This window comes from Panulirus ornatus, chromosome 11 (assembly GCF_036320965.1).
Source record: "Panulirus ornatus isolate Po-2019 chromosome 11, ASM3632096v1, whole genome shotgun sequence".
Lineage (NCBI taxonomy): Eukaryota > Metazoa > Arthropoda > Malacostraca > Decapoda > Palinuridae > Panulirus > Panulirus ornatus.
In genome coordinates, this window is record NC_092234.1 from 2,767,065 (window position 1) to 2,792,773 (window position 25,709).

Sequence of the window (25,709 nt, forward strand, 5' to 3'; positions counted from 1 at the left end):
CATCCGCTGCCAGATCCACTCCCAGATATCTAAAACACTTCACTTCCTTCAGTTTTTCTCCATTCAAACTCACCTCCCAATTGAATTGACCCTCAACCCTACTGTACCTAATAACCTTGCTCTTATTCACATTTACTCTTAACTTTCTTCTTTCACACACTTTACCAAACTCAGTCACCAGCTTCTGCAGTTTCTCACATGAATCAGCCACCAGTGCTGTATCATCAGCGAACAACTGACTCACTTCCCAAGCTCTCTCATCCCCAACAGACTTCATACTTGCCCCTCTTTCCAAAACTCTTGCATTTACCTCCCTAACAACCCCATCCATAAACAAATTAAACAACCATGGAGACATCACACACCCCTGCCGCAAACCTACATTTACTGAGAACCAATCACTTTCCTCTCTTCCTACACGTACACATGCCTTACATCCTCGATGTGTATATATATATATATATATATATATATATATATATATACACACACACACACACACACACACACCTACTTTGGTACCCTGTGCCCAGTTAGATTTAACTCCATGCATTATTGCGAGTGTTTTTACACTCATGGGGCCCCATCTCTAAATTTTTCCTTTTTACTTATGCTTTATACTTTATTTTTACTTATAAAGGGGTCTGCTGTGGCACTCACCATAGAAAGACTTGAGTTTTCAGAATGAAGAGTCCTGTAGGTTACCTACTGTAAAGTGTATGATATGTAAGATAAATCGTGCACACCAGGCAGAAAGGCTAGACGGCAACCTGGGCCAGGAAAGGGAACTTCATAGACAGGGTGTTAGTGTGTCTATGAACATGCCATATATGTATGGGTTGTCTCTTTCTGTGGTAGGTAAAGAGAATCCTTCTTGCAGGGTTATTTGGAGTACTGGCGACGACACCCTGAGTCCGGCATCTCCCAGCGGCAGGTGAACGACCTCTTCTCCAACATTGAGCAAATATATGCATTACACAGGTCAGTCCAGCATCATCATCTGAAACGAACCATGAATAGGGGCCACTGGAAGACATGATTAAGGGACAGAAATTTATACATAAATGATTAATTAGGAGTGGTTCTCTTGGTGCAAAGGATATTTTTCATCCTGATGGTGCAGTAGTATACCTTGTAAAGGAAATTGAGAAGTGTTATTACACTTATTATCATCAGTAAAGTTTTTATTGCCAACAATATCTAAAACTGCATGCACGTGTCATTCTGCTTGTATGTGCATCTATGTATATATGAATGGATGGGCCATTCTTCATCTGTTTCCTGGCGCTACCTCGCTGATGCGGGAAGCAGTGATTAAGTAAAATATATATGATATATATATTACATACCCCAAAATATTCATAGCCATTAATATATCATTTTCAGGAGTTTTCTATCTGAGCTAGAGGGATGTGGTGTGGACCCTGTTGAAGTTGCCCGGTGCTTCGTACGAAACAACACTGGCTTTGCAATCTACACACAGTATTGCACCAATTATCCTAAGTAAGCATTTTCAAATGCATGCTTTCAGTACCCTATATGGATTTTATCTAGGTACTTTTGTTGTTGTAATGTTCTACTATTTATTACAACACCAAACAACATTAGAAGTAGGTGATATGAACATTAGGTAGATGCCTCTGAAGGCACTGCACTAAAGTTGCCTCTTGCCAGTGGCCTGTAAAGAGTGAGGCACTAAAGGCTAAGAAACGGCATTGGAATTCAACAGTTATGGAGACTTTTGCTGTGGCCACCCCCTTAAGGAAATTCCCAAAGGGAATGGTCATCAAAGATACAGATAGATAAATAATCAACATTATCTTGCAGGTATTGGGTTCTAACCAAATTATCATTTCCTGCAGAACGGTTAGCGTATTGACAGAACTGATGCGTGGTGAAGCTTCTGTCAGGGCCTTCAGAGAGCGGCAACTTGCTCTAAGTCACACAATGCCTCTCGGTTCATATCTCCTTAAACCTGTGCAGCGCATTCTCAAATATCACTTGCTTCTCGGCAATATTGTAAAGCATTTTGAGAAGGATTGGAATGGATATTCTGAAATATGGAATGCACTTTCAGCCATGACAGGAATGGCTCACCATATCAATGATATGAAAAGGCGACATGAACATGCTGTTAGAGTACAAGAAATCCAGTCTCTTCTTTATGGTTGGCAGGTAAATTGTACTCTTCACTCTTTATAATAAATTGACTATTTATATGCTGCATCTAACTTCATGAAAAAGTATAATTAAATTCTAAAAGCTATTTCCTAAGGCTTTAATATTTAAGTGTACAGGATGTAGCCAAACTGATTTATTTATATGCTGCATCTAACTTCATGAAAAAGTATAATTAAATTCTAAAGGCTCCTTCCTAAGGATTTAATATTTAAGTGTACAGGATGTAGCCATACACATTTTACTTTTGCTGTGCATGTTTCCTAATATTACATAATCAAATGTCTTGTTAATGTTTCATCTCAACAGTTTGAGGACTTGACCACATATGGCGAGTTGGCAGCAGAAGGCACCTTCAGGATGTGTGGAGCCAAGGGCCTCAGACATATCTTCCTCTTTGAAAAAATGATTCTTATAGCCAAAAAGAAGGAAGAAAATATTCTCATGTACAAAACCCACATATTGGTATGTACATACATAAAATTTAATAAATTTTATACACAAAAATAGAGCACTGTAAAGTATACCGAGTTATTTTCAATGTAAGCCTAAGTGCATATCATCTCACTGTGTGGGACAGCCAGATTGTCCATGTAGATTCATTAAATATGCACGTCAGGACACCTATCTTGATATCTTAACTGTTGTTTTCTTTTCAAATGCAGTATTTCCTCCTTTTCACTCTAACAGGTGTTCTGTGCATATACCCCAGCCCAATCTCTCATCCTAAATATTCTGCCAACATTCTCCTGATTATTTCCCCTCTATTAGCCTGCCTACTCACAATGTTCCCACTTACATGGTATGTGATAGGTATATACAGCCTTTCAGTCAGCAAGCACATCTTCAATCTGAAAAGTGTTAACAGTGAAATGCAAGCTTGCATGGTAACATAAACACTATTTTCTTACTCTACACACCCAATGTTGATTTGCTGTGACCCCTTTCAATTCCTACCACCTTTGTGCAAAGCTGTGCCAGTGCACTCAAGTCAGAATCTGATCTACTTTTCCTTCTGTCCAACCATTCTGTTTGTACTTTCAGTTGTACGATTATCATCATCTTCAATGATCTACATGACCTCAAGTCTTAACCTCAAAGACTTAAGCAACTATATTCACAATTGACAGCCCCTACCCACATTCCTTATGCATATACTACTTGCAATATCAAACTCTTTTAACAGTCAGAATCTACTTCTAATGACCTCACCTTCAATAAGTATAAGAAAGCACTGTTGCCTTTAAAAAAAAAAAGTGGAAAGCTAGATTTTGTGGAGCTTAAGAGACAATATTAGATGCCACACTTCAAAGCATTTATACTCACCAAACTAGAACATTGCAGCAAGCTAACATCAACCTTGAAGGAAGGCAAAGCTGCAATAAAGAAAATCATCTGTTAAACCGTCTGAGTCAAAAATGTTACTTCTTACAGCATTAAGCCACTGATCTTTGAAGTGCTTATACTGTACTATGATTTATAGTGGGGTCTCATAAGACAGTTCCAAATCTAAATAAATTAAAATGTCACTACAGGAGACAATACTACCACTTTTACCACTGGCCTTTGCAGATCCTGAGTGCTCACATCAGATCTGAAAGTCAAGTGTGTAGTAAGCAAATGTTCAACTTACCTTGAAAGATTCTCTGCCAAGCAGATAACACATTCAGTAAAAACATATCCTTAAAGTGCATATGAATCTGCCATGTTGTATGTGGTATGGAGCCCTACGGGTAGTGGTTCAGCTGATCAGAGTAGCAAAACTGTAGCCTGATACAAGATCACGCTGTGGAGATACATAGTTTAGCGGGGCAAGAAACCAGCAAAATGAGACTTAAACTATTCATGTCACCAAGCCATTTTTCTATAAACCATTCTTTTCCCTAGTGTTGGAACTACGAGATAAATCAGTAATAAGAAATAAACATTCTACTTACTGGCCAGGTACATTAGATATGACACAAAACTAAAATAAGAAAGGGCTGGGCACACTATACTTACATATATCTTTTTCATATATTTATTTATTTTTATTTATTTTGCTTTGTCACTGTCTCTTCATATATACAAAGGAAAACTATTTACATTGTTATATTTTTTTGTAATGTCCTTTTAATTGGTGAAGATTAACCATGTTCAATAATACTTGCTTATCATGTCATCATTCTTGGAGGACTTAATCTTTACAAACATTGTGTTTTCTTTGCAGTGTTCCAACCTCATGCTGATTGAGTCTGTTCCAGGTGAACCACTTAGCTTCCATGTCATCCCATTTGACAACCCACGACTCCAGTATACTCTTGAGGTGATTCTTAAATTCTGGTCATATCCACCTGCTGTCTGTTTTAACTTCTCAAGTATTATTTGTATAACAGATATCAAGTATAAATACCTGCCTTGAATCCATGATTTTTTTTTAATAACAACAGGCCCGTAATCTGGAGCAAAAAAGGGAATGGACATTGCAACTGAAGCGGGTCATCCTTGAAAATTATAGTGCCAATATCCCTGCTCATGCACGTCAGCTGGTCATGGAACTTGGCCAGAGCAAACCTGAAGGTAATATTTTGTTAATACTAGCAAGAAATAATATTTAAAAAACTTAACTCAAATTTAACCATATATTTTTATATATATTAGAATACCACACAGTATTACATGAATGTTTTATTAGAGTCTTAGGTTGCAGAGGGTTAGTAATTGGCATTTGTCACAAAGCATTACAATGATTCTCCCATGAGAAAAAGTGTCAGCAGTAGATGGTTCTTCCAAAAGAAAAATGGCTGAATTATAAAGCATTTCTTCATATTTCTTTTTGTTTATACTAGATATGCTAATGACCGAAGGCCGTAGCAGTGGCCGACGTGCCCATCATGCACCTGAGTACCTGGAGAAGAGAAAAGTTGATCGTGAAAGACGAAGATCATCAGAAGGAGTACTTAACACAAAACTACGACTCAGACGTCCCAGTCGTGCCAGGAAAGAGAAAGAAGAGGTATGTGGCACTATAATGTATTTATGCCAAAACTCATCTGTATTATTTACATTATTCTATATTGTGAAATCCGTATGCTACTGAACTTATTGTGCCTAATTATCTTACACAGAAGGGAGCCCGTAGTCGTAGTGTGAGCCGTACTAGAGACACTGAGGATGAGGATTTAGACAGAAAGAGCTCTGTGATTTGTACCCCTACATCCACTGAAAAACCCAAGGTTAGTGGTGTATGTAACCTGAGAAATATATTTTTTAAGGATTTTCCATATTTACTGCTGAATTTTACCGTCTTCCCTTAACAGCCTTAAAACATTCCACTGACACATCTTGCATTCTTCCCTCCTCCTGTAGCTGAACTCTTACTGGTACATTCCTTTCGATCAGTCTTCCATATGCATTTTTCTTTTCTTCCCTAGCATTTATTTATCGCATCCATACACCTGGCATGTCCACTTGTATTCTCATATCTTACAACCTTGTATCCAACTTCTAATTTTACAGCCTATAAAAGTCTTTCTTTAAACATTTTAAACACCTCAGACATAACTGCATCACTACATTTACTACACTTCCATCTAACCTTTTTGTAACTCTTCTTTCATAGTCCTTGCATTCTTTCTGATTCACCTTCTCCCTTGCCAACACATACAACTTCCCATTCTTCCCTATGCCATACCTCTATCCTTTCATAACTCTAGTATCCAGCACTAACTTTCTCAACCTTTCATCAACTATCACATAATCGATTAAATCAAGCCCTTTTGTTCTCATCCATCATTTCTCATCCACATAAATCTGTAATTATAGATTCAACAAAATTAAATCCAGTAAACAAGCATTGCAAAGAATTCATATTAACAAATGTCAATCACATTGCAGCTAAAACTTTCTATGTGGGGTCGACGACGCTCTGAGCCAGGAATTGGAAGCAGAGAGGCACTAGCCATCAGCACTGCACCAGAGGATATCCCTGACACCCCTCCATCTAGCCTGTGTAATCCATCTAGAGACCTCAATTCAACCAGCCAAAGTAATCCTGCTACTCCAGAGGTGAGCTAACCCCCCACCCCCCATTGGCCATATCCCACATTAACAAGCAAGTACCAGGAAGAGAGTAAGAAAAGGCTTTTAGATGTCATGTGTATCTTATTGAAATGACAGCCACATCCAGGTGCAACAAACCTTTCCACAATTTCTCCTTGCTTTTTTATGTGTATATTATTAATCTGTTAATGAAGATAGCCCTTCTTATGTAAAATCTTTCTAATGTGATATATATCAACAAGAGCTTACATGCAAGATTGTAAATTCCATTTCACATCCTTGTAACGTACTGCAGCAGATTACTTTCAGGACTGGATTGTATATAATTTACTCTATATTTCAGGTTTCTGTTGATGGTCTTTCAATGTCTGAATGTGAGCAGGAGGATGGTGAAGAGGAGGCTGGTGCTGAAGAAGATACAGAACAAGGAGAAAACCTTGAAGAAATTGTGAGTCAGTTGTTGCAGCATAACTTACAGTTGCAGAAACTCCTCCTAAGCAAGCAACGTAGGAATATGGTGAGGAAGAAGCCTTTCCATTATGAGACTTCTGATACAGAAAATGAGGATGGTCCTTTCAAGGGCAGTAAATCGTATTCAAGTTCAGAAGGTGGTAACACTCTAAGGCAGGAAGATGTAAGTGATTATGTGGACTTTTATTTCAATGGTGTGAGTACAGATGGTCAGTGTGCCACACAGAATGAGAGTGCCAATGTATCAAGCAGTGAATGTCAATCAGTGTACAGTAGTGCTCTTTCTGTTCACCAACCTTGTGAAAGTAAAACTTTATCTTGTGAGAAGAAATTAAAGCCTGTGAGAAGGTCTTCATCTGACCTTAGTTTTAAAAAGACACCGAATATTAAGAAAAGCAATTCCAATTATGATAATATCCTCAATATATGGAGTACTATAAGAGGCAGAAGTCCAGAGAAGAGACTGAGTAATACACTGCAGCAGTCACGGCTCTCTCCAGCTTCTTCTGCTACCAGCATGGAAAGGCCGAAATTGCGGCGTGCTCAGTCCTTCTCTGTAGATAAATGTTTAAACATTAACAGTGATAATATATATGTATCTGCTTCCCAGCTTACAACTCGGCCAAGTGCTGCTCCTTTGAAAAGTTTCAATACAGATGTGTGGGTCCGTGATGAACTTCGTGAAAGTCCACGAGAAAACCGCGAGCGTCCAGTAACTATAGCCTTTTACAACACTAATGAGGTAAGCCTAAGTGCTCTCGAACAATACCTAAATCAACCTCGTCCCACTGCCAATACCCATGAACGTTTCCCCTATGATACAGAGGATAACTTCACTGACTACTCTATGACCCCACACATGAGCATGGACAACATTCTTAGCATCCATCCAGAACATAAGATATACAAACCTTCTAACAATAAATCCACGATTAAAAATGTATTTAATAAGATCACAAGCCCAAGAAACAACAAAACTGCATCTGAACCATCTGGTTCTGTATTTAATTTATCAGTAGATAGTGACCTTGATAAGAATATGGATAAAAAGACAAGCAAGATGGTGTACAACATGGCAAGACACTGTTCCAAAACACTGAAGGAGCGTATCAAACAAATAAGAGCTGAAGATGGTGAAAAGACTTCAAATATGAAGTCTCCCATAGAAAATATCTATGCCCTCCCCATTTACAAACAAGGTAGTTCTAGCATTGGGGCTCGTTTGGCAGGAACGAACGAGCCTTCAGATTATGCAGTACCAAGGATCAGACCTATAGAAAAGAAGCCCAAATCAGACCTAAGACCAGACTCTGTTTTGTCCTCCTCTTCTATTCTCACCTCTTCCTCATCTTCCTCATCCTCCTCCAGTCGTGATACCAAGTTAATAGAGGGCACCGAATCCTCTAATATGGCTAATGTGGAGGAGGAAAATGAGGAAAATCAGGAATCACCTTCTTTTGAAAGTGATGCCTCAGCTGATAGTTATTATGAAAGGTCATTTGAGGCAATAGAAAATCTTGATACAGAAATTTTCCGAGATAGTGCCATCTATAGTGATCCAGAGGATACAGAGTCACCCCCAGCCAGCCTCTATCAAGACAAGTCATCTACTAGTCGTAAAACCAAACCAATAGTTTCAAGGAAGTCTTCACCTCACCTTTCATTAAAATGCTCTCCACTATCAGTGTCTCCAGTAGTAAACACATTAATTGAGTCAGCAGATGAAAATCAGAAATGTATTCATTCTGCTGAGAACAACACAAGTCTTTCAGCAGGGTGTGCAGATTCAAAGTCTTCTCAACCAAAGAAAGTACCACCACCAGTTCCTGCTAAACCTGAGAGTGTTAAGACAAAGAAAAGCAGGGCTTGTGGTAACTTAATCATGCAACAACTGAAGAATCTAGAAGAGTGCTCTAAATTTAATCGTGATGACCAAATCAACCCCAGTTTTGATGGTATAAGAACTTTGGATGACAGAAGAAAGGATTTAGAAGTTTGTCGGGTTAAAATAGAAGTAGAAGGTGAAACAGATCTTCCACTATCCTCAGTATCCCCCAAAGAATCGCCTGAGAGAGAGGGTTTAACTCGTAGAAACTCTCGAACACTTAAATCCCCATCTATAATGACACCATCTCCCATTATCAAGAGTCCAATCACCCTTTCCCCTCTTAACAGTCTAGCTGGTAACCCTCTACCACCTATTACTAGATCATCTTCAGTCCCTCCAAGGTTATCTCCGTGTCCCTCAATTACTCCTGAATCCCCAAAACCTTCCTCTTTAGGTACAGCAAGTCCTCTAGGGAGTGAGAGGGGGTCACCACTTTTGTCTTGTGCCATTGTGACCTCCCCATCAGAAAGGGATGAGTTTGAGGAACCAAGAATGTCAAGGGGCTGGGTAAGACATGTTATAGGGAAACTCCAGGCGGAAAGTGACGTGTAAATTTCAGTCACATCAGTTATTCCTTTATGATCTCTTAAAATCATTTTAAATTAAAGGCTCAAGGTCTTCAAATCATTACATCAAAAAGAAGAATTAACCAAAGCTGTAATATGGTCAGGTAGGATCACTTTAAAAATTGTATTGCTCAGGTAAACAACTAAGTTTGGATATAATAGTGAAGTGAGCCTTTGAAAGGATTGTGTAATTGGGATTACTATGGTGGTAATTTAAATTCCATTTACATACAGTTAATAGTTATTTTGTTCTGCATTAAAGTCACTGGTGAAGAAAGGCATTGACCTTCCTGCACAAGTTCTTTTAATAACAAACTAGTCAGAGACAATCTTGGTAATACATAAGTTGTAACTCAGGTCAAAAACTTTCTTGAACATTACTGTGAACAGAGCAGTGGAGTAAATTTTTTTAGAGTAATGTTATGCACAGATAGTTTTCATTAAAGTTTTTGGCCATTATGTATTATTTTGTTGGTGCTTTCAATATGCATTATTGAATATTAATTTGATTATTAATTGAAATTTGCTTTGTGTATAGTTCCATGTGATGGCTTTTAGTCTCCAAATATCTTGGTTATTTTCAACATACGAACCTATTGTCTTTAAATCCTGTTTCTCACCTTTCTTATCACTAAGTGATTATGTGTCATTGTGCTGGTGGAAGATGGTGGTAAAGTCTTAAACAGAAGATTACATATTAAATCGTGAATCTCAACCTTAGTCATGATTCTTTGCCCTCATTTTCCATTACTTGTAGGTGTAAATGAACTTGCTCTTTGATGCATTATTAGAAGAGTAACCATTTACATTTGGATGTTATTGTAAGATACCCATGTGTGCTTTTATAAAGCAAAGAACCTATGTACAGTTTATACATACCATATGTTCTAATAAAATTTATTATAAAACTTGATTCTCTACAATGTGTATTACTTATCACTCCAATTTTGATTGAATAATTCTATATAGTGTATGTGTTACAGATTCCACCTGCAAGTGGTTACACTGTGAGTGTAACCTTCAGCGAGGCTGTAATATGACAAATAAAAGAATGGAAGTACAGCCTCATTGAAGACCTTCTCACTCCAAAGAAGTCCATGATTTCCCTACTCCTGCACAAAGTGCACCCTTGAAAATAAAGAAATCCCACTAAGAAAAGGTCCTGGGGTTGTATAAGCAATACATGGAAAAGATTCCTTCACTATACTCTTCAAACAATTCATCTGCACCCACTCAACTATGCCTCACTTTCCTGGTCATCCATACTGCCAAAAGCAAACTAAATAAAACAAGGCTCTCTTAACAATCACTTACTGCTAACCACCTTACACATTCAACAGCTGCACGATAAAGTAATAACATTTTAATGAGTACAATCCCACTTTAGTACACGTACTTGGTACTCTAATCTTTGCAACAGCACAACCCTTTCCACCCCCAAACCAACCATTAACCCTCAAATAAAAATAAAACACTGTTTCACACTTCAGCAACTTTAAACTTACAGATCACCCCCCCTAAACAATCTCGAGACCAACAAAACTTATACTCCCCATAATTCCTTGACAAGGACTCCCTTTGCCAAAACAACTGCCTTACTCTTATTTAGCTCTTGTCCCAAGAGCTTCAAATCTACCGCTTAACCATCCAACACATTTGGCAGTCCTTCAAAATGCACCAAGGTGCTAGAGGACAGGCAAAGAACATGCAAAATACCCTTGTATAATAACAAAAGGGAGAACCACTGATATTTAAACTCTGAAAGTACAAGTCAGCTGAGAATGTGCGCTATCCACTGGGACATGAATATAAAGTATCAAGGAAAACTGAAAATGAGAGCTAATTGTCAGCTAATTTCAAAAAAGTATTCTTTAGACAAAATAATGATCACTATTCTCCTGAAGACTAAAAATAATGAGGAGAGAAAATCCCTTGCTCTCTTTTTTCCACTTCCAGAAATCTATTTTGCTAAGAAAAATGCCAAAAACTGAAGTAATAGTTCAGGGTATTTTTTTAGCTCAAAATTTTGTTTTGAAATTTAAAGATAAGATATTCAAACACTTATATACTTCAAATAATTAAGGAAAATATATCATAAAGCTCTTATTCACTGATACATATCCAGGAAATACAATGCAAAGGATCAGAAAATATTTAAAAATTAATTCACTTGACAGCTTAATTGAATATTATAAAGACGACGAAACAATATTTTAACACCAGATTTGAATTGAGTATAAAATATACTTCTCATAAGGAATTTTTAAAGAATGTCTATTTTTCTATGAAAAATGTTAACAATTAAAGGTAATACTTCAGGGTATTTTTGGCCCCAAAAACTTTTTGTTTCAAAATTCAAATATAAAATATTCAAACATTTCCATACTTGAAATAATTATGGACAGTATATCATAATGCACTCAGTTACCAATACACACCCAGTAAATACGGTGTAAAGGAGCAGAAAGTATTTTCAAACTGACTTCCTTTAACAGCTTAATTGAATATCATAAAGGCAACTAAACAATGTTCTAACACCAGAATTGTATTGAGCATGAAAAATACTTCTTATATTAAGCTTGTAACAGAAATCTTTTTTTTTGGAAAAATACCAAAAATTGAAGGACCAAAAACATTTTGTTTCAAAACTGAAAGATAAGATATTCAAACACTTTTATACTTTAAATAATCATGGAAAATATATCATAATGCTCTCAATTACCAATACATACCCAATAAATACAATAGAAAGTAGCAGAAAATATTTTGAAATTCACTTCATTTAATAGCTTAAATGAATGTGATAGATGAATAAACAATATTTTAACACCAGATTTGTATTCAGCATGAAAAATATTCTTATAACGAGTTTCTAAAATTGAAAGATAAGATATTCAAACGGTTCTATACTTGACATAACCATGGAAAATATATCATAGTGCTCTTATTCACTGATACATACCCAATAAATACGATGCAAAGAATCAGAAAATATTAAAAGCTGAATTCATTTAACAGCTTAAATGAATGTCATAAACATGACAAAACAATATTCTAACACCAGATTTGTATTCAGCATAAAAGATACGTCTCATAATGTTTTTAAAGGATATCCATTTTTCTAAGAAAAATGCTCCAAAAAACTTTGTTTCAAAATTGAAAGATAAAATATTCAGACACTTCTATACTTGAAATAATCAGCATAAAATCTACGTCTCATAATGAGTTTTTAAAGGAAATCTGTTTTTCTAAGAAAAATGCTTCAAAAAGTTTGTTTCAAAATTGAAAGATAGACTATTCAAACACTTCTATACTTGAAATAATCATGGGCAATATCTCATAATGCTCTCAGTTACCGATACATACCCAGTAAATGCAGTGCAAAGGAGCAATTGATATACAATGAAGAGAGCTAGAACGCCATTTGGTAAACAATCGCATGTTTACCAAATGGTGATATAGCTATTTCTCTTCGTTGTATATCAACTGACTTATATTTCTCTCTTGTGTCTCCCCTGATAATGTGATTATTACACGAAAGTGCACTTGGGAACTTATCGTATTTCATTTTCCCCATGGACTCAGAGGAATATACTTGATTACACACAAAATTGTGATCCTTTCCAATATGTCTGTGTATGTATATGTATGTATACATTGAAATGTATATGTATGTATAGGTGCGTGTGTGGGCGTTTATGTATGTGTATGTGGGAGGGTTGGGCCATTCCTTGTCTGTTCCCTTGCACTACCTCACTAACGTGGGACACAGCAATTAAATACAATCATAATTATAATAATAATAATATTGTACAAAGGCAAAGGGGATATAAGTGAGTGCTCAAATTACAGAGGTATAAGTTTGTCGAGTTTCCTGGGAAATTATAAGGGAGGGTATTGAATGAGAGGGTGAAGGCATGTACAGAGCATCAGGTTGGGGAAGAGCAGTGTGGTTTCAGAAGTGGTGGAGGATGTGTGGATCAGGTGTTTGCTCTGAGGAATGTATGTGAGAAATACTTAGAAAAGCAAATGGATTTGTATGTAGCAGTTATGGATCTGGAGAAGGCATATGATAGAATTGATAGAGATGCTCTGTGGAAGGTATTAAGAATATATGGTGTGGGAGGCAAGTTATTAGAAGCAGTGAAAAGTTTTTATCAAGGATGTAAGGCATGTGTACGTGTAGGAAGAGAGGAGAGTGATTGGTTCTCAGTGAATGTTGGTTTGCGGCAGGGGTTTGTGATGTCTCCATAGTTGTTTAATTTGTTTATGGATGGGGTTGTTAGGGAGGTGACTGCAAGAGTTTTGGAAAGAGGGGCAAGTATGCAGTCTGTTGTGGATGAGACAAGCTTGGGAAGTGAGTCAGTTGTTGTTCGCTGATGATACAGCCCTGGTGGCTGATTCGTGTGAGAAACTGCAGAAGCTGGTGACTGAGTTTGGTAAAGTGTGTGAAAGAAGAAAGCTGCGAGTAAATGTGAATAAAAGCAAGGTTATTAGGTACAGTAGGGTTGAGGGACACGTCAATTGGGAGGTAAGTTTGAATGGAGAAAAACTGGAGGAAGTGAATTGTTTTAGATATCTGGGAGTGGATTTGGCAGCGGATGGAACCATGGAAGCGGAAGTGAATCATAGAGTGGGAGAGGGGGCAAAAGTTGTGAAAGCGTTGACGAATGTGTGGAAGTCGAGAACTTTATCTCGGAAAGCAAAAATGGGTATGTTGGAAGGAATAGTGGTTCCAACAATGTTATATGGTTGCGAGGTGTGGGCTATAGATAGAGTTGTGCGGAGGAGGTTGGATGTGCTGGAAATGAGATGTTTGAGGACAATATGTGGTGTGAGGTGGTTTGATCAAGTAAGTAATGTAAGGGTAAGAGAGATGTGTGGTATTAAGAAGAGTGTGGTTGAGAGAGCTGAAGAGGGTGTTTTGAAATGGTTTGGTCAAATGGATAGAATGAGCGAGGAAAGATTGACCAAGAGGATATATGTGTCAGAGGTGGAGGAAACGAGAAGTGGGAGACCCAATTGGAGGTGGAAAGACGGAGTGAAAAAGATTTTGATTGATCGGGGCCTGAACATGCAGGAGGGTGAAAGGCGTGCAAGGAATAGGGTGAATTGAAACGATGTGGTATACCGGGGTTGACGTGCTGTCAATGTATTGAACGAGGGCATGTGAAGCGTCTGGGGTAAACCATGGAAAGTTCTGTGGGACCTGGATGTGGAAAGGGAGCTGTGGTTTCGGTGCATTATACATGACAGCTAGAGACTGAGTGTGAACAAATGTGGCCTTTGTTGTCTTTTCCTAGTGCTACCTCGTGCACATGCTGGGGAAGGGGTTGTTATTTCAGGGAGGGGGTTATGTGTGATGGGGTGGCGATGGGAATGAATAAAGGCAGACAGTATGAATTATGTACATGTGTATATATGTATATGTCTGTGTGTGTATATATATGTATACGTAGAGATGTATAGGTATGAATATATGCTTGTGTGGATGTGTATGTACATACATGTGTATGTGGGTGTGTTGGGCCATTCTTTCGTCTGTTTCCTTGCACTACCTCGCAAATGCGGGATACAGCGACAAAGTGAAATGAATAATATAAAAAAATAAATAATAATAATAATATATCATTTCATTACCCCACATCTACTCCATATATTTGTAGCACCTACTGCATGGCCTCCATTGCTAATCCTGTCACACACCTCCTCAAGTTCCACAAATATCATATACACTTCACTTTCTTCAACAATTTTTCCAACAAACACTTCAGAGGAAACACCTGGTCCACACAGCCTACATTTCCCCTAAAGCCACACTGCTCCTCTCAAATTTGATGTTCAGTTCATGACACAATTCCTTCAATCATTCAAAGGTAAATAAAAACAGGACAGTTCATGCAGATGCAGAAGTAACCCCTCTAAAGACCCTATCCCTTCTAGTAGACCTAATATTATTTACAGGATTAACATTTGTGGTCCTTCTAGTCATTCTTCTGACTTAAATTGTTGTATATTTGCTAAGGAAAAACAAAACTATAATTCCCAATGAAATCTCCAGAAAAATAAGGAAATTCAAACAATGATGTGTATGTGGAAACACTGATTTAAGGTTTCACAGCAACTACATCCATCATTTCTTGTTTGGCTATCTTTGAAGTAAGATGTAATCAACTGAAGCCATGTATCATACTGCTACAACAACATTGCGCATATTGCTCCAACAACATTGCACATACACCTCAAATGGTGAGAAATATTTTTTGCATTACTATTTACAACCAGTTGTAGCCTTCATGAAAAACCCATTTTGTTTGGCTAAAATGAGAATGCAATGAAATTTAACTAGGATGGCAATACTTCTATATAAAATGCTTCATTTTTTTGCACATACTTAAGTTTGAAATCCCTGAAGATAGGGGAGAATACTTCCCATATATTCCCTGTGTGTCCTAGAAGGCGACTAAAAGGGGAGGGAGTGGGGGGCTGGAAATCCTTCCCTCCCATTTATAATTTTCCAAAAGAAGGAATGGAGAGGTGGGTCAAGTGAGGGTATACCCTCTAAGGCTCACTCCTCTGTTCTTAACGCTACCTCGCTATTGTGGGATAAGGCGAATATGTATAAAAAATATTAAGTTTGAAATAGCTAAGCATGATTAAGTGTAAAGTGTCACTCCCAATTATAGATGGATGGAACACAATGACAGAAAACAATCCCCACATGTCTGCCATACTACAAAGACATACAAAAATAGGCAATATATTCAAATGTTGTCTGTAAAGAATCAAAAGTAATATGTGGTGCAGATTTGGAAAGCACACTGTTTATGTGCAAGAACAAAGAGACCAATGTGGTAGGTGCAGTTAAGACAGCACTAATATCAAATGATTGGTATGCTGCCTTGTCTACACATTATGATAGAGAGTTCAAGTCATTGGAAAAGTCTTCACAAAGCCACTCTTTGAATGGTGTGGAGAGGAAAGTAACAGGAAAAAAAACGGAAAAGAGCACAGATTCTAGGCAGTTCCTAGGGTTGTATAAGAAAGTATAGGTAAGACAACCATGTAAAATACAAAGATAAAAATAAAATGGATGCATGGTACATTTAGAGGAAAACACGTCTAGCCCAGCTGCTTAGTTCTGGAAGGAATGCTGTCTGAAAAGGTATTACAAGATCGTGTTGACTAATGTTCCCTATAGCACCTGAGAGTTGATGCACTGATTTTCCATCCAAAAAGTAGAAGTGGCATAAATTTTCGTAAAAATTAAAAGAATCAGTTTCTGATGTGAAGGGGAAAAGTTCTATGGGAAAGGAGTGAGCTGAGAAAATCTTAATGCTTAGTTACAATTCTGAGTAAAAGATGTAGAAATAAGGTTCAAGGAAGGCCAAAGCTGTACAGATCAGTGATTTATGAGAATAAAGCAGGAATAAGGTTCTCACACAAATAAAAATTTTGATTTCCATGACTCTCAAAGTCCACTTACGGCTTCCAAGTATGTACTCAATCTTTCAAAAGCCAAAATTCTTTGATTATAAAATAAAGTTTGAAATCTTTAAATATCTTTTAAAGGAAACCAAAAGTTTAAGTTTTTGATAAATTTTTCAGGCTAAGAAGATGCATGACATATATGTTCCAGAGGTTTGCAAAATCCATAAAACCTATCAATCCAAGTCCACTCACTGATTTTCCATGACCGACTTGTTAAATGGCTCATACATTAACTTGCTACATTTAAAATGTGGCAAATAATGACACTGCAGAAAACAAACATGCCCTATTAACTTTCGGTATCATTACCTTTTTGGACATCCATACACTGTCAAGTTAGGTTTAATTTGGTTGAAAACTTTTCGGTTTTTTTTTTTTACAGCCATAAGACTCAACCACTGTAAAAATGCATTTAATGCAGAATATGACCCATGCTAAGTTACGGTAATTCAATGCTACATGGGGCTGCAGAAAACCAGAGGCGATCTAAACAGCCTTCATTAAAGCTAAACCTCTAAACAAGATGACACTTGTAAATGATTACAGTAAGGCCCTACACCAACCAAGAGTGTACCATCATCCCTACTGAAACTCGTCAACCTAAAGAAAATGCTCCGCTGAAGAGGCAAAGTCTCCAGTTGCTGAAGTACAGCCCTCTACCAGAAAGAATATGTACAACTCTTTGTACAGATATCTACCTCACGAAAATGCTTTCTCTAATGATGTGGCAGACAATTTATCTTTCTTTCCAACTTCCCCTCTCCTCTCTACCTTTCTTTTTTACCATATAGGCACGTTAATTTTACTTTAACACATGAAAGTCGATTAAAAAAAATCCCTGAAAAGTTAAGGCAAAACTTTTAACTCTCACAACAAACATGTTTTGCTTCACGTTTTCACCTAAATGTGCGGAAAGCACCTACTACTTTAAGCATTGGCATAGATATATGCGAAATATTCCCAAGATGTGGCACTTACAAACTTTTGAAGGTAAAAACCTTCGTCTTCTACCCGTCTACAATATCATTCAACCATATTCATCATTATCACGTAACTGATATCATGGTATAATTTCCAATCACCATGGCCATCATTAGCTGTTATATTCATCAAATTAACACTCAGTCATATATCATCACCAGTTATCAATGTTATGGTATTATCATCATCCACAGGATAATCAATCACCATCATCAATCATCACCATAATTTACAGAAACACCTTTCAAACAAAGTTCGGAGACAATATTTAGTTCACCTTTCAAACACCCAAAGCAACTCCTAGAGCCCTACAAGATATGTAATTCTGATGGGTGCCTGTTGCAGCCTCATGAAACATGCAGGGGCTGTCATCAGTGTCTTACCTTCCTCACTGGTTATGAGTCCTTCTGGACAGCCACCGGTGACATCCTTCAGTTCTTTTCGCTAACAGCATCAGCGTCAAGGTAATGAAATCTTTGTAGTTGCAGGGGGTTTGAGTGTCCGGGAACCAGCAACTGTCGCGCCCAACCTAAGAATAATGTTGCCATCTCGCACTTTTTCTTGCAATTTCTAGCCTCCTTCCTCCATCCGGAATCTTCAAACTAGGGGAAAATCGTAACGTTAATGTAGGAAGAGTATGTATTCACAAAACATATAACCGTGTAAGCAATAAGAAGACAATGTTTTGTGTATGAAAACGTTACGAAAAATAGCAACTTTCCACGGTTCCTTCATATAAATAGAGGTATCCCAAAGTTGTGTCGCCAGTTTACGCCACAATCTTGTACGGTTTGTATCTCCTGCGGTAGTGCTCCTCTCTCTTCAAAAGACCTTCCAAACAGTCTTCAGGTATTTGTGTCGTATATCTGACATAACTTTATTCTCTGGTTACCAGGACCTTACATGGTATGAAGGCACACCAAGGCCATGGCATAACTTACAGTCATGATGTTGGATAAGTTTGAAGGCTGGAAAATCAATTAGATACCTTGAGGGGCAGTTTGAAAAAATCAAATATTCGCTTTTGTATAGAGTGTACAAGAGAAAGTGGAGAATGCTTCATCAATTCATGTATGGAAAATAGCACTTCGAGAATCTGCCCAAACATCTATTTTCTTTACTTTCTTAGTAATTTTTCCTGTGACAACCAACACATGGGCAACCGTAATATATTGTTCGTGCACTATCGCATGGAACTAGAGTTAAAAATGAATTAAGTCTCAGTGCGTTTTTAACTGATATACAATTTGTCTGTATTCTAACTGTAACAGTATGCAAACTACGTTCTATTGACAAGCAAACTAAGCCACTGCTGGCACTTGAAAGCATAGAACAGGACAAGAGTAACCTTTTTACGTATAACACAGACATTTATGTAGATATGTGGCAAAAATATAAATTTCTGGCCATCCTCCAAATATAATTACCTTTGATACTGCACTTCCGGATTAGAGTCCTTCATATTCAATCCTACTCTACACAAAAATACAGCATACAAATAGAGTTCGTTCACTCCTTAACATACTCTGCCTGTAGTCTATAAAGCAAACAGCTTTTCCGCCTGTGACGCGGCATTAGCGATTCCACGCTTTTGCAAACGTACCCTTCATATAACTTGTTTGCGTGGCCACCAACGTCACCCCTCAACATGATCAACATTATCCCCAAACGTTGCCTCTCCATGTGACCCGTCACATGGGAGATGTCGCGGTGTGACCTCTCCAGTGAACAGGTCACGGGTGTCTGCTTCCTTTGCTGAGGCTGACTGGAGTCTGAAGCCTACTTAAGAATCGAGTTGTGTGGAAGGACCCGGTGGTCAAGTGTGCTCGAGCTGGGCTAAACTTCAGCCTCCCACCTCCTTCCGCTCGCCTGCCTCTAATATTTAATGTTAACCATAAAAAATTTGAGATCATGACACAAACTCAGATAATGAATTTCAATCTATGGTAATACTTTAAGAAGGCTACCTTATTATCTGCGCGATACATCACAATTTCTTACATAGTATTTCAAGGGGACACCACATCATAATCGTGTGAGCTTTATCATCATTATTATCCTCTAATAATAAGTCGATAAAGAGCAGGGATATGAAGATCAGGGAAACTTGGGTTTATAATAAAAAAGTATATGGAGGACTTTTATGTCAGCACACTAACCTCATCTGGCAACCAAAATTCACTTAATGCAATTGAAAAAACAAAATAAAATCTTATCTCGTGTTACATTACTGACAGTAAGTCCCGGCCAGCAAACGTAAACAATTCTAACAAACATTCTTCCTCGGCTGCTAAGGGAAATTTACTATTTTCGTTAAATGTTTCATGTAGTTTTACGTTCACCAATTTTCCCCGATTTACACTACACTCCCGTGTCGAATAATTCTTTACCGTAAAATCACCATCAAACTCTTCATTTCAATCCATTATTCATATGAAATGTAACCAATCCACATAAAACCTCATCAGATTCTGTAATAAGTAATGTGGCATACCTATGTATAACACTTTTTAACGTTAGCATTTACCTGAAGAAAAAAAACTAACGTGATAAAACTGGCCCCTTGGCATACATCAGTACATGTAACAGAATTAGCAAGTCAGTGGCTAATTCTGCTTCACACCAAAAGCAATGTGTCCCTACGAGATAACTATCAACCTCTTTTCCTGAATCTCCAAAAGACCCCACCTCCCCTGCCAACGTTTTTCTAATGCAAAATTAGGTTGGGTACAAGACCTAACATGATGCATGGGGGGTCCAGTTTTGAGGATCCACGTATATATAAATTAAGCACTTTAAAAGAAACATATATAAATTAAGCACTTGAAAAAAATGTATATGCTCCATATTAATGGACTCATTACTTAGCAAAAGGAATGTAGACCTAAGAGAACATGACTTGAAGCTGTATCAATAACATATATATATATATATATATATATATATATATATATATATATATATATATATATATATATGAGTAGGGAGAGCTATGACGACAAAGGGAAAATATGGAACAAATTGAACACTACAAGAAATCAGAACTTATGAAAGCCCCACCTAACTTCATTCTGGTAACAGTAGTAATTCATATTTAAATCAAATCAAACAAATCAACAATAATGTCACATTCATTCCGTGGGATAGGATAAATACAGTGGGGAAAGAAAATACACTCAGTAAACAAAGCAAAAAATCCAGCAACTGAATGAAAACTTTTTTTTAGATAACACAAGAGAGTATATCTAGGCTGAAAGGGAGAGTAAGGTAAGGATTTCGAAAGTTTACTAATTTTAGAAGCGTTTCACTTACCATAAGCTTTATCACATCCCTCCCCACCACCACTTCTATAACCGTGAGGTGTAATACATTCCAAATCACGATCTTCCCACAGATAAGATTTAGGGCTGGATTCCCGAATAGTTACTGACCGGCTATATATCTCATTTGCCATCACTTCTTCCTTCCTACAACAATTCAAAAACAACTTATCGTTTAAAATACCCGAACACAATTCTGCATCATATGGAAATTTTAGATTACTTGCAGATGTATGAAAGATATACAACAGAACAAGAGCATGACACATCCTGATAAGGCACATCTAAGAAAAGTAAATCACCCCAGGATGTGGATGTTGGGTCGCCAACACCAACGGCGTAATAATTAGACCATATTTCACTGCACAGGTCTGCTTCACTTTTCCCAATATGCCATATGCTATGGTAACCTTCATAGTTCATTTAAAACTAGTGAATCTATCCATTACTGCTTAGTGAAGGACCCAACACAACTACCCACTCACCCCTGCCCTAAATCTAGTCTTGTCTTTAGTCTTACACACTTCAAAATATCAAAGTGATAGGCGTTTCTTCCAAAATAATCTGATACCATTTTCCAAAATAGCAATGAAAAACGCCTTGATAACATGCCGTCTTACCCTGTATTCACATGTGCAGGAATACTGCTCTTAGTTTGACATGCAAATAATTCTCTTATTGGTAGACTCCAATAAACTCTTTCGTTACCTGGCTGAGAATTCCTTGCAACATAAACAGAATTGATTCGAGGAACTGCCATCCATGACGGAGGCTTCTGACACCAAAGTTACGCACCAATCACTCGTTTCTCTTACAACGGACACATTGTATACCTAGCCCTACCATCATCCTAGCTACTAGGCTCTACCTTACCATCTTTTGATGCAAGAAGGGCTGTGAACTACTGTTCTTCAAATAATAACCATGGTTAAAGGATGAAGACGTTGCCAGCTACAACAACAATGTCAAAACTCCCTCGTGTTTCCCTTTCGGCGCACACGTACCAACCTTAATTGTACGAAAATTTTATTATCATATTCATAAACTACAAACTTCACACCCGTTAATCAACATTCAAAATAGAGAAACTTCATTACCGTCTTATAATTGATTTGATCATTAAGCATATATAGTTTGATGGAAGAAACCTCGCCTACCCACTTATCACAGAAAACGGAACTCCAATTTTGTACTAACCATGATTTATAAACAATAAGGTACCGAATCATATTCTATCAACTTTTCTAATTCTGTTTTCTACACAAGAAACTCGTAAAGCTTCAAACTTAAAATATAACTTTTTAGACGTCTTGATAATGAGGACTGGTATAGCGCCTTAGTTAAGATTTGTCGGTGTCGTGGCTAAAACTTTCACCTTTTGCATACTAGGTGGGTCACGCTCATTCATCCTGTATACTTGCTCGGGCATCATCATATTTATCCTGTATATTTGCTGGGACGCGATCATTCTTCGTTCATCTATTATATTTCCTGAAATACGATCATTTTTATGCAGTATACCTGCTAGAGCACGCATATTCCCTCGGGGTACGATTATTCTTTTATCTCATATAGTTTCTGAGGACGTTCATTATTCTTATACCTAATCAACCACAATACATGTAAATCTTCATCTATGATGACTAATAAGAGATTCGTCAGTAAATATCTCATGGTTTTCAAACATCCATCCAGCCTCTGTGTATCTAATATTGCATTGCATTTCAAAAAAAGAAAAAAAAATGTAATGGACTTCATTATACTTCATTTCAGACAATGGCGAGCCGAGCCCCACTGGTTATGGTATTGGTACTGATGGCAGTGATGGCCGATCCATCGTGCGCCGCAGTACTCCCGGGTAAGTGGTCAGTTTGTCGTTTATTCACGTTATTCCTTGGTTGTGGAGGTAGATGCTTGTCTCCGTCACTTTTACGCCGTCTCTGTTCTTACTCATGAAATTGCATGTCCTTATCCTGTTCTCTGAATTCTGTCTGCGGTTGACATTAGGCTGGAAACTTTGTTTCATCCAATGTTTTCCTTGTTTATGTCTTGCCGTAGTTGTCCTCTCGGCTTTAACTAACCATCCGTACTCAAATCGCACAATCATATACAAAACATTAGTGGATCCTAGGCTACTATGTCCTGTGGTTTCATCATACCCTGGGGTCATACCGTACTTCTCAAAGGCTTAAAGCTTTAATAATGAAATATGCATGCGTTCATCAGGAGGGGCCGCTGGACACAAGATGATGGAGCCGGAAATCGAGTACCTACACGACCTGAACAACTCCGAGCTGGTCTCCCTCCTACGACAGAACCTTCCACAGATCCGCGACATCCGCATCGTCGACGGTAAGGCTACGCGTCCCACTCTCCCGTTTCTTCTTGTGTAGGACAATGGATTATTTTTCTTATCACTTCCCTACTGAGTTCACTAGCACCAGTGATGTAGTAACACCCTCTGGGACACTAGCTTACCTTCCATTTGTCTTTTGATATCTTGTCTGCATCACCTTTGAGACGACAGATAGAGTATACCTTTAGTAGCAGTATACCTCACCCCACCACAAGTAATACTTCACCCCACCACCAGCATACTTCACCGCACCTATACCTCGCCCCACCACCGGTATACTTCACCCTACACCAGTATACTTCGCACCACTACCGTATACTTCACCCCAACACCAGTATACCTCACCCACCACGAGCATACTTCACCCCACCACCAGTATACCTCGCTCCACCACCGGTATACTTCACCCCACCGACAGTATTCTTCACCCAACCACAACCAGTATACCTCGCCCCACCACCACCAGTATACCTCGCCCCACCACCAGCCACTATCCAAGTGTTCTCTCTGCCACCAGGACCCAACGGCCCCAGGCTGGACATGCCTCTGAGCGGCTGTCGGGACTCGCTGGACTGCCACCACCGCTTCACCAACTACCTGGGTCTCCTGGTCCGCATGATGGAGACTGGCAAAAGGAGGAAGTAAGGAGCCCGCACTACGCCAGACAGAACAAAATGACGGACATAGAAACATGAAGAAGCAGGAAATGGAAACTGAGAACAAAGAATGGGGTCTAGAGATACAACTTTAAGAAATTATTAATTTGATTCAAGACAAATTAGTGGAACAGAATATATCAACCTACTTCCCTCAACCGCTTTGTATGTTTCCCTTTTCAACCGACCAATGACGAGTATATTTTCTTTTTCTTTTTTTCACAAAACCTGTTTTCATTTTAGTTCTGTACACTCAGTCTAACTTGTATCAAAGAAAACTGTGGAGTAACAACGTATCACAACTGTGGAGCCAAGAGTTGTAAAATAATTTTAAGGTATACTTAACTTGTGCATTACCATCTGAACATCAGAGACGTCAGTAAATCAAAGACGAGATGTTATTAAGCAAAATATCAACAAGCTGCAACTCACTTGAAACACTGCATGGCCATCTGAGAGCCAGAAACCAGTTCTCTGTGCTGTGGCCTGACGACACTACACCGCTATCTTGAAATCCAGCATCCGTCAGCCATCTTGGAACAACAACAACAACCCTGCTACCATTCCGTGGTCTTCTTGTTTACATGTTGCTGGTGGCTTGCACCTGCTGCTTGACCCCGCAACACTGTTACCTGCCAGCTTAGCTGCAAATAAATACGAATTTCTGAGGCACTCATATTGTCTTATTAACCTTAAAGTAATGACTTTCTCTGGCATCTTGATCTTGCCTGAGGTACCTCGTTCACCTAAATATTTGTAATGGTACAAAGTACGTAGATAATCATCCCCTTGACCACGACGGTACATCTCTTGAATACAACGGTTCAACTCTTGGGCAAAACATCTTACCTTTCGTACCGTCCTGTTCAAGGGGGTACAGAATGGAGTGATGGGTATATACCTACTAAGTGGTACAAATATTTGCAACAAAAATCACTCGCAGTACACATAAAAAAATCATTCACTTAAAAAAAATTCTATAGACAAGACTAACGTGGAGCTAGATCAAAGATTTTCACTAAGACATGAATACGTCTGCACACATGAATACGGCTGAACACATATGAATACGTCTGAACACATATGAATACGACTATATACACACATACGGCTGCACACATATGAATACGACTGCACACACCTGGTATTCATGAATGCTAATAATCCTTATCATGAGGTATAGTGACTATGGCCCAACTTGCCATATGTCACTCGAAAATACTCATGGGAGGACAGAAAATTCTGTTCTTTCGTATTACATGTTCTTATTTCCAGAACCTGATATTACAGTATTTTGGGAGTTGGACGAGTGAAAGAATTATACAACTTATTACTATTCAGATGACTAATAATCAAGCACAGGGGAAATACATTAAATGTCTACATCAATGGAATATGGAGAAAGATCCCTTCTCCAAGGCTCCTCCCTCAATATTGTCCTGGCCTCCCTCCCTCGCTTCTCCTCTCCTTCATCCCTCACTTTTCTTATTAATCTCTTTTTCGTCCCCACTATCCTTCCTTAGTCTCCTCTATCCTTCTTAGTATTTCCATCGTCCTCTCGGCCAAGGTCACCAGACTATACATTCCGTTACAAATCATGATGTCAGGTTGTTTTGATCGGGTACAATGATTTGCAAGAGGAATACACATACAACCTGCTTTTTTTTTTTCCCTAAAACAGTTGAAGGACCCGAGGTCCTCTGCCTCACCCAGCACCTCACGTCTATTCTCGTATACGGGATTACCGACGAATCTAGCCTG

At 38.2% G+C, this 25,709-nt stretch overlaps 2 protein-coding genes across 10 annotated transcripts in view; both read left to right on the forward strand.

Moving 5' to 3' along the window:
• Window positions 1-10,057, forward strand: part of GEFmeso (Guanine nucleotide exchange factor in mesoderm) — a 360,741-nt gene extending 350,684 nt beyond the window's left edge. For 8 of the 9 annotated variants that reach the window (XM_071666347.1, XM_071666346.1, XM_071666349.1 and 5 more), the window contains 10 exons: window positions 881-981; window positions 1,387-1,503; window positions 1,863-2,175; window positions 2,488-2,643; window positions 4,388-4,483; window positions 4,608-4,737; window positions 5,007-5,173; window positions 5,286-5,393; window positions 6,055-6,225; window positions 6,563-10,057. In XM_071666347.1, coding sequence (XP_071522448.1) covers window positions 881-981; window positions 1,387-1,503; window positions 1,863-2,175; window positions 2,488-2,643; window positions 4,388-4,483; window positions 4,608-4,737; window positions 5,007-5,173; window positions 5,286-5,393; window positions 6,055-6,225; window positions 6,563-9,130 — 3,927 coding nt within the window. In that variant the 3' untranslated portion in view covers window positions 9,131-10,057. The remainder of the gene's footprint in view (window positions 1-880; window positions 982-1,386; window positions 1,504-1,862; window positions 2,176-2,487; window positions 2,644-4,387; window positions 4,484-4,607; window positions 4,738-5,006; window positions 5,174-5,285; window positions 5,394-6,054; window positions 6,226-6,562) is intronic. The other variant, XM_071666352.1, reaches the window with a different exon arrangement.
• Window positions 10,058-18,385: 8,328 nt separating this feature from the next.
• Window positions 18,386-24,620, forward strand: LOC139751189 (uncharacterized). Its single transcript, XM_071666354.1, has 4 exons — window positions 18,386-18,465; window positions 22,710-22,794; window positions 23,163-23,288; window positions 23,810-24,620. Exons 2-4 carry the CDS (start codon window positions 22,713-22,715, stop codon window positions 23,935-23,937), a joined length of 336 nt encoding a protein of 111 aa, XP_071522455.1. The 5' UTR covers window positions 18,386-18,465; window positions 22,710-22,712; the 3' UTR covers window positions 23,938-24,620.
• The last annotated feature ends 1,089 nt before the right edge of the window (window positions 24,621-25,709 follow it).

Bases quoted from the DNA above. Each gene is read 5' to 3' on its own strand.
- LOC139751189 (XM_071666354.1), top strand. From the start codon at position 22,713: ATGGCGAGCCGAGCCCCACTGGTTATGGTATTGGTACTGATGGCAGTG. The intron at 22,795-23,162 runs GTAAGTGGTCAG...TGCGTTCATCAG, and splicing joins GTGCGCCGCAGTACTCCCGG to GAGGGGCCGCTGGACACAAG. The intron at 23,289-23,809 runs GTAAGGCTACGC...CTCTGCCACCAG, and splicing joins CGACATCCGCATCGTCGACG to GACCCAACGGCCCCAGGCTG.